The following is a 13,737-nucleotide window of genomic DNA, read 5'->3' on the forward strand; positions in this document are numbered from 1 at the left end:
TATCATTCTATACCTTCCTCATCGATATCTTTCCAGAAATGTCTCTCTGTTGATGTGAGAATGATGTGATGTGAAATTACATACATGCAGTACGGTACTCCGTACACTACAGCTATACACAGTAAGTATACCTGCTACTAGTCTTTCTAGTCCATCCGCAATCCCCACTCCATGACGGCATCGTCGACAACAACAACAAAACCCCAGCGGTTGCAGCGAGAAATGAAATGAAATGAAATGAAATGAGAAATGAGCAATGAACGGGACTCCACCAGCCGAGAAAGCCGCCATGACATCACTCGCGTTCAGAGTCGAAACGGCGCGAGCGTTTGACCCGCCGTCGCCCGCTCGATCGTCATCGTCTCCATCGATCTCAAGCGCTTCCATGGGTGGAAATCTTTGACGGCCAATTATTCGCCACTCGAGAGACCCACTGGAACCTCTCCTGTCCAGTCATCGTGCAGGATGGCTTCATGCTGGCTCGGAGGGATCAGCTATTTGGATGCTCGTTCGTTCAGTGAGGGAGGGAAGAAGTCGGAAGGAGGGTGGTTGGAAAAAAGAAAGAAGGCGTTCAGGGCCAATGGAGCGGAGGAAGAGGGACTTCTACTGTAACCCTCCCGCCCCGCTGTCCTGCACTAGCCTTAGGCAGCTTTCTCTCTGATGGTGGCAGAAAAAAGCGGACGGGGGGACTGAACTCCTACCTACTCCGTAGTAGGCAAGTACCTTTCAGGTAAGGAACTGGAGGTATTACACTTTCTCAATACCACAGGGTCCTTGGGTGGTCAGTAATTTTACAATACGAGGGCCACGATCCACGGATAACTTCCCTTTGCGAGGCTGAAAGGGGTTTAGTGAGACTCCGCCGTACCCGCAGCCAGCGTATCTCCGGCCATCCTCGAATCAGGTCTATGCAAATGCCAAATTCGTTGATGACGATAATTCTCAGGAATTCATCCATGATGATACGCCTTCGAAAAAAAAATCCAAAGTGGATCCCCCTGGGTTATGATGGTTGCGTGCAGGGTAATAAAAAAAATCCCAGAATTAAAAAAAGAGAAATAATACATCTCTTTTATGGAATTGGAATTGACCGCCACTGGCACGGTGTTATATATTAGTATCCAGACTGCCCTCCTCCAAGTCAATGGTTATCATCTTTCATCTTCTACCTCTCACAACACTCCCAGGACACTGCCCTATAGCTTGAGGAAGCTTGTTGGCTGTCGATCCTTGTCTTCTTTCCAGGAGTGATATCATCACCTCTTATATATACATCATCATATCACCCCTCCTTCGCTCCCTATCCTCTCCTCTCTCCTAGGGAAACTCCTTATCAATTCCATCTATCTATCTCGACTTATCTTCCACAATGCCTCGCTTCGACGACGCTGACTTCGCTGTTGATCCCGCCCCTGCGGCGCCCGGTACTGCTCCGGCCCCCGCTGCTCGCTCCCCCAGAGATGGCCGTGGCAGCATGGCGGGTTCTCTGCCCATCCCCAACGATGCGGGTGCCACCATTGAGATCCCCGCAACCCGCAGCTCCATCAGCGATGCTGCCCAGTACATGCACAACCTGAGCCTGGCTCCTTCGACACGGGACCGTCGTGGCTCTCGCAACTCCTTCGGCACCTCCCTCCCTATCCCCAGATCTCCTCGTGTGTCTCGTCTGGCATCCGTGGTCACCGCTGATGGTAACTCGGTGTCCCGCGATCTCTTGGCCTCTCAGGTCCAGGACATGTCCAAGGAGAAGGTCGCTGCGGCCAAGAACATGGCCTTTGCTTTCGACATCGATGGTGTCCTGGCTCACGGTAACCATGCCATTGAGCCGGCCAAGGAGGCCCTGAAGATGCTCAACGGTGACAACGAGCTGGGCATCAAGATTCCTTACATTCTGCTCACCAACGGTGGTGGTAAGACCGAGGCTGCCCGTTGCGAGCAGCTCACCGAGGTTCTCGGTGTTCCCATCTCGACCGACCAGTTCATCCAGTCTCACACCCCAATGCAGGCATTGGCTGAGTACTACGACACGGTGCTTGTCCTCGGTGGTGAGGGCCAGAAGATCCGTGAGGTCGCGGAGAACTATGGCTTCAAGAACGTCGTCCACCCCAAGGACATTGTCGCCTGGGACCCCACGGTGTCTCCCTGGGGACACTTCACAGAGGAAGACCGCGCTCAGGCCAAGCCCCGCGACTTCTCCAAGATGAAGTTCGACGCGATCCTGGTCTTTGCCGACTCTCGTGACTACGCTACCGACATGCAGCTGATCCTGGATCTCTTGCTCGCCGAGGACGGCAAGCTGTTGACCCGTGCTAAGGACCCCGTCGCCTCTCGCATTCCTATCTACTTCTCTCAGGGTGACCTGATCATGCCTACCGACCACCAGGGACCCCCGCGTCTCACCCAGGGTCTTTTCCGTATCTCCATTGAGGCTCAGTACAAGGCTCTCACCGGTGTCGACCTGGAGCGTGTCGTCTACGGCAAGCCCGAGCGTGCCACCTACACCTACGCCGATGAGGTCCTCAAGTCGTGGATGGAGCAGATCCACAACGAGAACCGTCTCCCCCAGAACATCTACATGGTTGGTGACAACCCGGCTTCCGACATCTGCGGTGGTAACATGCACGGCTGGAACACCTGCTTGGTCCGCACTGGTGTCTTCCAGGGTGGTGACAACGATGAGAACAACCCCGCCAACTTCGGTGTCTTCCCCAACGTCTTGGAGGCCGTCAAGGCTGCCGTCCGCAAGGAGCTTGGCAAGGAGTTCAAGTTCAAGTGGAACCCCAAGGTGAACCCCGTTACCGGCGGTGACAGCGGCTCCGCTGTCGAATAAACGACGATCATGCCCAAAACTTAAAAGGAACAAGGAACTCACGTTTCCCTGGCGTTTGGTTGATTCCTTTGATTTTCTTTTATCTACTCTATTTCTTTTCTCCCACTTTGATGCTACCCAACAGCGTCTTTCATCTTTTTTCACGGGTTTGAACTTTTGATATCCATTGTCACCATTTCGCCTGAAACCACAGTGCGATGGTTGATTCATTTCCTTTACATTCTTCAATTTAGACTGGGATTCTTTTTATGTGATGATGCAAGGGCATCAATGAACAAGTCTTGTTTAAAAACATCATGAGGTTCAACTGGGTTTGGATACTACACTATAGATTTCTTTGGCTTAGATTCTTAGCAGCAATTGAAGCGCCTGTGGCACGACCGCAAGCAAAACTCTGTTCCAAAATCTTCTCGAGTCGTTGACGACATTCTGATGTAGTCGAACTTAATCCTCGACCCAATGCGTAGCTATAGTCCAACCATAGAAAGAAATTATACTCTAAACATTACAAGACTTAAAAGCTCTCGAAACACGTAATCCCAATCTCCCAATTCCACCCATTCCCACCCCAAACTCCATTCAAAATAACCATCTAAGAAATAACCTCCATCTCGGCATCTACAGTAGAAAGAAAGAAAGAAAGACAGAGAGAAAAAACTCTACCACAAAGTTTTCGCCGACGGGAGAACTCGGCATATACGGATACCAATGGGCTAATGTATGGCATGTTTCGCCTTTCGCTTAGACGCCAACCTAACCACAGCCACACCCGAGGAGGTCAAAACATGCATTCCGAAGGATGCTCGGGTATATTTGCCATCCCGTGTTCGGGGTCGGCGCGGCTGACCGGAAAAGATTAACTAGTAGGGTTGCATCGGTATCTTTCGTGTATGTAGGCTTTATGGGGTTTGTTGCCACGAGGGGAAATTGTTTCTTTGATGTAAGGTGTTTATGTACTGTGAGGTAGGTTTTCGAAATACAGAGATCGCAGGAAATTGTAATTGTGGTTGGAAAGTTTAGTGGTTGTTGTTGGTTAAATATCCTGGTTTATGATGAATTAGCGTTGTGAATTAGTCTTCTATGTCGTACTCCGTACGAATATAGGTTGATTGATCTTACTATATATTATACCCCCTATTCCTATATTACCAGTAATTGTTATTCTATTGTTTGGGATATAAGTAGCCAGTTGAATATTGTCTATTACTTAAGGGACTGCACTTGTCGCAGGACAAACTACAGATATACCTGTGGTGCAAATTATAGGGTAGCCTACTTATATGAATTCGCAATTATGTATCCAATAAAGAGCCCGTGATTAGTAGAGATTGATCAAGTAGATAATGGCACCTTTTAGTAACTTTAACTTAGTTAAAGGTTCTATATAGTAGGCTCAGAGAATAAGACCAATAGAATTTCCGTCAGCTAAGCTAACTATGAAATATACCGCCCTGATTGAGGAGAGTATAAACTTGCATTTACAGCTCACCAGCTTTGACAATTTTGATCGGCTTGCTGGGTTTACCAGAGCTAGAGCCAAGGGCCTCAATCTCCTTAACAACCCGCATTGACTCATCGTCGGCAACCTCACCAAAGACGACGTGCTTGCCATCAAGCCACGAGGTTACAACAGTGGTGATGAAGAACTGAGAGCCATTGCTGTAATAATTAATCAGAACCTGAAACAAGATACATAGGAACTAGAGACAAGTCTAGACTCACGTGTTGGGGCCAGCGTTGGCCATAGAGAGGAGACCAGGCTTGTTATGCTTATACTTGAAGTTCTCATCCTCAAATTTTGTACCATAGATGGACTTGCCACCAGTGCCCTGTAGCAAAAATTCAAATCGTGAGTCTGGATATAAAAACAAACAATAGCAAGATTGGGAGCCAAATTGCCTTCTCTATCAAGCAATAATAATAATAATAATAATAGTAAATAAAAAAAAAAAAAAAAGACTCACATTATGGTTGGTAAAGTCACCACCCTGGAGCATGAATTGAGGGATCACACGGTGGAATCCAGAGCCTGCATAGCCAAAACCGTGGACTCCGGTACAGAGCTCTCGGAAGTTTTTGGCAGTCCTGGGGACGTCCTTCTCAAAGAGATTGAAGTTGATACGGCCAGTCTTGCCTAAACCAAGTAACAATAGTTAGTGACTAATATACTATCAGGATTGAAAGACTCTTGCTGGACACAGAGGGAGAATTGGATCCAAGAAGATAGAGGGGTAGTAAACCCCGCAGTGTCTCTAACTAAAGGTGAGAAGAACATAAAATGGACGACACATACCGTCATATTCCACGTCAAAGTAAGCCTTGGTATTACCTGACATTTTGTAGGTAGATTGCTAGAAACCACGAAGAAACAAATCCTTGGATTGAGTGTTGTGAATGAGAGTAGAAGAGAGGACAAGCAAGGGTAGATTTATTGTTAGGTCAGGTTAGCTCCGGTCAAGGAGGGGCAGAACGTGACGTACAAAGCGGGGTATCAAATGATCGAAGGTCATAGGTCCGAAGGTATAAGAACCCACAGTTCGGTCCCGAGAAGCAGTCTTCAAGAAAAAGAAATCTAAGAGAAGACATTAGGCTAAGTTAAAAATTGCGTATTTCTCAAGTAGGTGATTATCTTTATCAGAAGGTAGGCAATATTATAATATCAGCCCGGTAACAAAAGATCAGATAAATAAAACAATGAAGTACCCCGCGCTCTGCAAGGATCAATAACCGACAGATTATAAGAAGTATATACACTGGACCTATGTCGGCATATTTGTTTTTATACTTCTTCCCTAGACTCATGGTCTATAATTCCAAGTATGTCCGAACCTTACTACTGGCGTTATGGTGTACTCCAAGTTATAATACCATGTACGTTGAATCTAAGTGAGTCTAGATCAATTATCTCGGCAAGTGTATAGCGATACACTGCTCTTTACATACGATATACAAACCACCGGAAACCACCCATCTCAGCCTCAAGAGAGAAAACACCATGGTCGAACACTTACCCAATCACCCCTAACTAATTACCAAATCCTCCGAAATGTAAAAGGGCACGTACACACAACCAAAGGGTAGCTCCCACAAGCTAACCTCCTACCCCCATATTCCGTTCTCCATGAAGCTTGCCAAACTCACCATTCCCAAACAGAGATAGGTAACCTAGATCTGCTGTTATCAGTTTAGATCCTCCAATTAGTGCCATGCAAGATAGCGATAACTAATCCTGAAACGCGTTAGCAAGATCAAAAAACGCCACGATGGAGATCTTATCAATCTGGCGCCCCCACAGGCCTAATCTCGATCTGAGGATCAGCAGTGGGCAATGACATAAGTTCCGAATGTCTTATTATATGACGTGCGTTTTGCTGTGGTTCCTGGATGGTTAAGAGAAGCCGTGTTAGAGTGAAGCAGGTATGGATCAATGGCGAGAATTGGTGTCCTTGTGGGCATTGTGAAGGTCCATACTTTCTGGGTGTCTAGAAGGTTTTGTAGGCTTACTTGGTATAGTTAAACTTGTTTTATTTCGCATTGGTGTTCTGAGATCCTGTTTTCCTGGCTTTGATTTATATGGGTAGTCTCGTTCGAGTATTTTACCTCGTCATCTTGACTCTGTATGGATCGGTTTCACCTTGCAAATGTGAAGAAAGGACAACCATTGAGTGCGGAAATCAATCTTGTCGAGTACATACCTGAACTACACAGTAGCCAGCAATTATTGACTATATTCCTCCCTCTCCGTTGTACTGGATCTTGTCAGTTACACAACAATTTGTGTCTTCCTTCCTACACCATGTCACACCAGGCTACCTTGCTTGACAAGCACCATAATAAGGACGAACTACTGTGCTACCCTGACACCACTTCGTTCAGGATTCGATACTAGTTGCTCGGCCCATGGCAGAGAACGAGGTAGTATCCGGTTTCTTAGAAAATTTCCTCCAAAGTGCTATGCTAGATATTAGGGCTACGAGTAGCACAGCATACTGGATATACCTGTCTGGGGCAACAAAAAAATATTCGAGTGGGCTTTTCATGTCCGAACTGATATTTCAACAGTCATTATACAAGTAGAATATAAGGCAAGATGGTAATACTCCTTGTATTTTCTAGTCCTGGCGATATGTAGAGATCTCCATAGCTCAAGGAGTATACATCTAAATAACTTTGGCTTATATACCAGTCGAGATAAACATGTTGCCTGTGTTTTCATCCAGAGATACGTACTTTCATAGAAGTCTAAGTTACTAGTGAAGTATGTCAACAATATTACCTCAACAGTAGAACGCTTCAAATTGCCAAGTTATGCATTGCCAGCCGCTCAACGGATACAACCTTGACGTTTCCCATTCACTTCAACAAGATAATCGGTATGAACTTCGTAATCCGATATTGGGATGTTATACATATGGCAGTAATTCCATCGGGAAAACTGACCGAACCTACTAAACAACGAGGTAGCTCTATCTGGGGGTATGTAGTCCTTGACCAGGTTCTGGTAAGTTCAGCAATAGATTGAGAGCCAGGATACTGGGGAGACGACTGTGGTCTATGAGAGAAACCTCCTTGGCCATCCTAAGTAATCACTAACGAGGTGGGAAGCAGTGCCGTTCGATTCGAGTATTCTTTGTAACTTGGAGTTGATGATTGCAATCAAGGCTTTTGGCAAGCCTTACTTTGGCTGTTACTAAGATTAGAATTGACATACTCAAGACTCTAACATTGTTCCATGGGGTTTCCATGAGCTTAGAGTACATGAATTGCCGAGGATCTAGACATTCTTAGGTCAAGCACCCATCATGCAAGGACTCTTCAAGGCAAACAAGGATCAAGCATCCGAAACAGGTTTCGCCAACTTTTTGGTCAACCGCGTCTAATTCATCTTGGACTTATGCTTAAGGTTTATGTTCTATTTCTTCCAGTGAGCCTTGGGTGGGTGGGATATTGGGCACTTCCGTGGTGGGTGTCTTCATGTTCTTCGTGCAGCCTTGTCGGGAAGTTGGTGTTACGTGCTTGGTTGGTTTGATAGGTTCTGTCTATCGAGGTACGGTGTAGATAATGTGTATGCGTAGTTGCCTGTTTGTCGTAGTTGGGTCACTCAAGATGTTGTTTGAACGATGTAATGCATTGAACTCCAACAAGGCACTAGTGGGTGCCGGTGTATGTACCTCGTCCATCGCGTATAGTAGACTCAAAGAATGGAGTTAACTAGGAATGATTCAAGAAATCTGGAAATGTTCCTGATCTGGATGGAAAGATATCCATCATGCTAATCCTGCTGCCGGGGAGCTCGGCTTAGCATGCCTGGCACTTACAGAAACGCTGAAAGTTTCAAGGTTGTTTACAGGGGAAGGCCTGGAACACTAGACCATCTTTTGGTTGGCTCAGGCTTAATTGAGAATATGTACAGGCGGTACCTGTGCAGACGCACTTCTACAGCCTCCGTTAAGTAGTCTGATATAGTGCCATGGGTGCAAAGGCCTACAAGTCTATAGCAGAGAACGTAATCGGAAGAGGTGAACCGCCCGAGTTATGGAGGTTGACATGCGGGTGCCACCCGGGTTGTGCCATGGGACCTCGAGATGGTGTGATGGTGGATACGTCGTTCATAAGCACATGACACCCTTGTAGATTGAATTTCAGCCAGCATTGGAGGACAGTCATTCCCCAAATATGTTGCCGTTCAGTGAAGCGACGCCAGCATGCCAATACCTGCCAAGAAAGCCTGTCACATATGCATTAGGGCTTTGAGGCTCCAGCGTGATACCGATGATGTAGGTTTCAGTCACACAGGAAAGGTCTCTCAGACGGTAGTGGAATTCGTGTTTCTTTCTCTGAGCAGTGGCTGTGACACGGAATCGTGGAATCACCAGTAGGAGGTGTCAAGGAGGGCTGGATGCTCGGAGCAAACAAGGGGTCTGGGCAAACAGCGGTGATCAACCCAATAGAAAGTGGAGGTGGTTAGGATTCCCAACAGCTAGGCATACATGATCGGGACTCTTGGCAGTCTTGACTCAATATTGGACTATGGTCCAGCGTACATATACTATACTCATACTCATTCTCATTGTTTGGGTCGTCTGTGTCAATTCACGGCCAGCAAGGGGTCAAAACGACCCGAAGGAGTCAGACGATAGCAACACTAGGAACCGAACCGCACTAAGTACGTTCCATCATTAGTGATCTCAAATGGGTGGGGGGGAAGGCGGGTGGGATTTCTCCATGTTGATCGAGTCGGATGCTTTGGAAACTTGGGGTTGTCAGCTTCACTAATGGAATCCATTATTAAAACTGTCAGTCCGATATGCCGGGGAACAGGGGGGACTAGTTTTGGACTCGATGACCGGGAGCTCTCAAGCGTTTCCCCTCATGGAGGGAATTGACCAATCCGAAGTTGATTAAACTTGGGAGGACCAACAATGGAAGCGGAACTATTCACCCTTGGGGGGTACATTAGTAGGGAGACCATGGGTTAGCGAGATGACGAGTCTTGACAGAAGGAGAGTTACGACTTATCCAGGGACATCAGTTGCAGGCTTGCAGCCCTTTCGCAGCTTAGCTCTCTCCGCACCGGTCACGGGACTCCTCCGAAACCCTGGGCGGCCAATCACAGTGCAGGACTGGGAGTAACTGTTAGGTAAGGAAAATCATCGCGTTGAACGTGGCTGCATTTCTGGGGTATTTTTTGCTTTTTGGTGACTGGGGACCAGATCACAAAGGTACTATTCATGGTTTTTGTGACTAGTCAGTGGTACTATGATCTGATTATCCTCCCCATTTCACGAAGGAAACTCAGGAATGTCCTAAATACTGATTGGATCTGTTGGTCGCCCCCCCCCTCCCTTTCAAGACCATGACGATGTAGTATGATACAATCTATTCGGGCATGGTTCTTCATCTGTACCGAAGGGCATCGGGTCACGGGGCCGGTCAGAGGCGATTTTCCATTATGTCATAGAATTTCCGGGCGGCGATCCCGAAAAAAGTAATCTGCCGCTTATTTGGTTTAGTATTTGATCTCTTTTTCTTCTTTAATTTATCATGGTCCCAGACAGAGACCATCCATCTTTCTGAGTTGTCTCGACCGAAAGGGGGTGTGGACAGGGGACAATCTGCTGAGCTGGCGATCTCGTTATCCTATCGAAATGGTATTTAAAAAAGGTATCATTAAGGAAACTAGGGTTTATTTTTTTTTCTTTGTTTTTTTTATTTTTTCTCTAGGTCCATTGACATCAGATAAAATAAAAGTAGGGTAAAATAATTCCGCGCTGACAAGGATCTCCGCGCACCAACGGCTTCCCTGGGCCAGAACTGCATAAGGAAGTCTCTCTCTTCGATTTTCTATTGTAGTTACTTTTGATTCGCTCTATTTTTAATAATAAGAAGAAGTCCAGAAGACCGATCGTGGAAGCGCAATACCTTAATAGTACCTGTTAGGAAATTTAGTTTACCTTTCCAGCGGATTCGCCGCATTCATCATTCAGTCATCCTCATTCACTCTCATTCATGGCTCCTCTTTTTTTTTTCCCTCTCTTGATATTTCCATTATTCATGGTTTTACCTATTTAATGCCATTTACTCCGCTGGTACGACTAAGGTTTTTTTTTCCTTTGGAATCTCCATTACGCCTTACTTAATAAAATTTGACGTTCTTTTTTTATTTGATTTTATCTTTTATCTTTTTTTTATTGTGTCTCTCTGTCACTCCGTCCGGGCTTCTTTCCTGATTCCTCGTCAACCACTGATCTCACCATCCTCTCTCACCACTTCGTCAACCTTTTAACCAACAAGCTCAACTCAGGAGACCTTTCTACAAATCAAAACGATCGTCACTACTCCGTGAGCTGATCAGCTAACGTCCACTTGTTAACGGATCCTTCTGCACCCATCAATAGTGTGCCCGCCTCTCGAGGAGGCGCGGCAGTCGTTCCATCCATAGCATTCTGTGACTAACAGCTTCACTTTTCCCTCTCCTCTTCCTATAGTCTTCTCTTGTTCCCCCCCCTCGGCCTTAATCTTAATCGTCCACCGGGAAAGTCTGTGTGGAATCCGGGGAAGGAAAAGCTTTTTTTCTTTTTTCTTTTTCTTTTCCATTACCTGACATTCGGATATTTTTTTTTTCTTGTGCCCCCCTGGTCTTCTTCTTTTTCCACCCTCCCCTTGTAACTTTACCTCTCCGGGACTGTGCCCTACAAGCTATATAGAGGCTTCCGCTGTCCACCATGTCCTCCGCCGCAGTCCCTCCTGCGATCCGCATCAACAAGCCTCCCTCTATTGCACTTCCATCTGCTCTTTCCGGAGATACTTCGCCTTCCACTTTATCCCGCGACTCATCGCCTCATTCGTCCGCGTGTTCCTCGCCAGACGGTTCCAGATCGACCAGTCGCCGCCGTCCGTCGGTTGGTTCGATCAAAGAAGACGTTGACGGTATGTCACCACCGCGCGCTCCACTCGGTCGCTGGGACGCAAAGAACCGTCGCTGATCTGTTGTCATGGTATTCCTATAGGCATTGCTCAGTCCTTCGTGGATACGCACATCGACCAGCCTTCCCCAGAACAGCCGAAACCGATCCCGGTCGAGATGCAGCAAACCCCCGACTTTTGCTGCCCCTGTGGTGGCTTTCTCGGCTGGAAGCAGATCAGACTAGGTGGAAAGAGTCTCAGTAGGAGCTACAGCGATTTGCGGGCTCTCGGTAATTTGCATGCCCGCGGCTGGGCCTGGGAAACGTCTCCGCCGCCTGTAAAAAATCCGCCACCTACTAAGACATTGCAGGTGGAACAGCCGAAACCGGCCGCTGGCTTGTCTCGTCTTGAGACCCTTCCCTCCGAAGTGCTCGGTAAGTGCGACTCTATCCTGCCATGGCCGTGATACCGGTCTGCTAATGAACCGCTGTTAGACCAAATCATATCTTGCTTGGCGTTGGACGTACCGCCAAACGGCTACACGCCGCGAAATGTGGACCTGATCTCGTGCTTGCTGACTTCCCGGACGTTGCACGCAGCCACCCTCGCCGTGTTGTACAGAAACATGACCTTCCCGCACTCCATCATCTTTTCGAAGGCGCTCAACCACATGTCTCATTATCCCGCGCTGGGCACGCTGGTTCGTCGCCTCGACTTCTCCCATTTCACCTCGGTGGGATTGGGACGTACCAAGCAGATGAATGCCGAAATCCAGAACTTGACCTCCAAGACGCTGCTGAAGTGCCTGGACCTTTTGCCGAACCTGAAAGAGTGTTTGTTGCAGGAGCATGTGGAGGGTGATCTTAGTGTGGAGGTGGTACAGAAGCTACTCTTCGGCCTTCCAAACCTCTTCGCCGTCGATTTCTGTGGCTGCTCGACCCAGTCCTTCTCGGCAGTTTTTCAGGAAGCCTTGTTGGCAGGGCCTGCTCTGCCATCGGCGTTGCCAAACCTGAAAAGGGTCTCGCTGCACGAGTGCAGCAGTCTTCCAGCATCGGTTTTTGAGGCACTCCTCCCCCGCTTGGTGAACCTGACTCACCTGGATGTTACTCACACACAGATTAGTGAGGCAGCCCTGTTCTCGATCCCGAAAACTGCGAGAATCACCCACTTGAACTTGTCTCGATGCACTCGTCTACAGGGATCGAGGGTAGTGGAGTTCTTGGTCACTCATCCGGCTGTGTGCGAGTCGTTGGTTTCCTTGAATTTGATGACGGACCCTACGCGGAACCGACTCCTGGAAGAAGATGACGTCCATGCGCTACTTCCCAAATTGCCTTCCACTCTTCGCTCCCTCAACATTGGAGGTGCGAAGGTCACCTCAGCCCACACGCAAGCGCTGATCCCCTTGACCAAACATCTGGAAGAGCTCGGACTCGGTTCGGCCGAACTATCTGCTCAGGACATCAACCTATTCTTTAAACCGCCACCCCGGGCTAACATGGACGTGGATGGATCGGCGGAAGTGAAAGAAGAGGACTGGGTCCCGCCGACGCTTTGCTATCTGGACCTCACCAAAGCTCCTCAGCTGTCGCTGGGAACAGTCTTCAACCCTAGCTCGTGCTTGCTACTTTCGCAGCAAAGCTATCCGCTGCAGGTCATCGAGTTCCACGAGAAGCTTATTGCTCCTTTGCGCGAGAGAACCAAGAATGCCCGGACATCCCTCGGCTGGACCGTTCGTGAGCTCGGTCGGCGGGGATGGTACGTTCGTGATCCGGCTTCCATGCCCCTTCAGGTGCCCGATGACGGTTCTCGCTCCTGGAAAATGGGTGCCAGGTGGTGGGGAGCGAGAAAGATTCCCGTTGCCATTGGGGAGGTCGGCGGCATCTACGGCCACTACATGTTCAAAAAATGAAGGCAGAAACTACCTTTGCTGTCCCAATCCTTCATGGGATGAATGATTATACCCTACTGTGTTACAATTTTTGTTTGTTGGTGGCGCGCTTTGTTCATCTATTTCCTCTCCTATCATGGGCGCTTCTTGTTTGGCTATATCCGGGCAAATTGTACAGGGAAGCATGAGCGATCAAAAGTCGGTGGATTCGATGTTATGCCTCATGTTTAGCTTTTGCTTGAGTTGTCTGCATAGCGGGAGCGATGTTCTTTTGAGCGTTAGGATTTGTCTGAGTGTGGTCTTGTGTTTACGTATTTTCTGGTGTTGGCGATATCCCCATTCTTCTGGTTGCGTTTGGGTATCACTTGCTTTTGCTCATTTGTTTCATTGTTTGGCAAGGCGAAGTATGGCTGTTTCTGATATTACTGTATTCTGGTCGCGTCGATTCAATAATGCATTCAGGTTATAATTAGTCGTACACTGTTGAATCCGTGCAAGTAACGTCCCTACAACACTTTAATCGGTACATTGCACAGCTGTGTATCCCCTTCTGTGCGGTGGCTACACATCGCTGGTGTTAAACCCCTTCTCCTGGCCAAGTGAGTGCTGA

At 47.8% G+C, this 13,737-nt stretch overlaps 3 protein-coding genes across 3 annotated transcripts; 2 read left to right on the forward strand and 1 right to left on the reverse strand.

The window, feature by feature from the left end:
• Window positions 1-1,369: 1,369 nt before the first annotated feature.
• AO090003001046 (phosphatidyl synthase) lies at window positions 1,370-2,830 on the forward strand (the record flags this gene model as incomplete). The annotated part of the gene is made up of 1 exon (XM_001820100.3): window positions 1,370-2,830. The coding sequence occupies one exon, from the start codon at window positions 1,370-1,372 to the stop codon at window positions 2,828-2,830; it is 1,461 nt and encodes a 486-aa protein (XP_001820152.1).
• A 1,478-nt stretch (window positions 2,831-4,308) lies between these two features.
• Window positions 4,309-5,166, reverse strand: AO090003001047 (uncharacterized protein; the record flags this gene model as incomplete). The annotated part of the gene is made up of 4 exons (XM_001820101.3): window positions 4,309-4,489; window positions 4,553-4,659; window positions 4,795-4,964; window positions 5,124-5,166. The coding sequence occupies 4 exons, from the start codon at window positions 5,164-5,166 to the stop codon at window positions 4,309-4,311; spliced, it is 501 nt and encodes a 166-aa protein (XP_001820153.1).
• A 5,889-nt stretch (window positions 5,167-11,055) lies between these two features.
• On the forward strand, window positions 11,056-13,148 carry AO090003001049 (Leucine Rich Repeat domain protein; the record flags this gene model as incomplete). The annotated part of the gene is made up of 3 exons (XM_001820102.1): window positions 11,056-11,260; window positions 11,341-11,670; window positions 11,731-13,148. 3 exons carry the CDS (start codon window positions 11,056-11,058, stop codon window positions 13,146-13,148), a joined length of 1,953 nt encoding a protein of 650 aa, XP_001820154.1.
• Between the last annotated feature and the right edge of the window lie 589 nt (window positions 13,149-13,737).

Source organism: Aspergillus oryzae, chromosome 2 (assembly GCF_000184455.2).
Source record: "Aspergillus oryzae RIB40 DNA, chromosome 2".
Taxonomy (NCBI): domain Eukaryota; kingdom Fungi; phylum Ascomycota; class Eurotiomycetes; order Eurotiales; family Aspergillaceae; genus Aspergillus; species Aspergillus oryzae.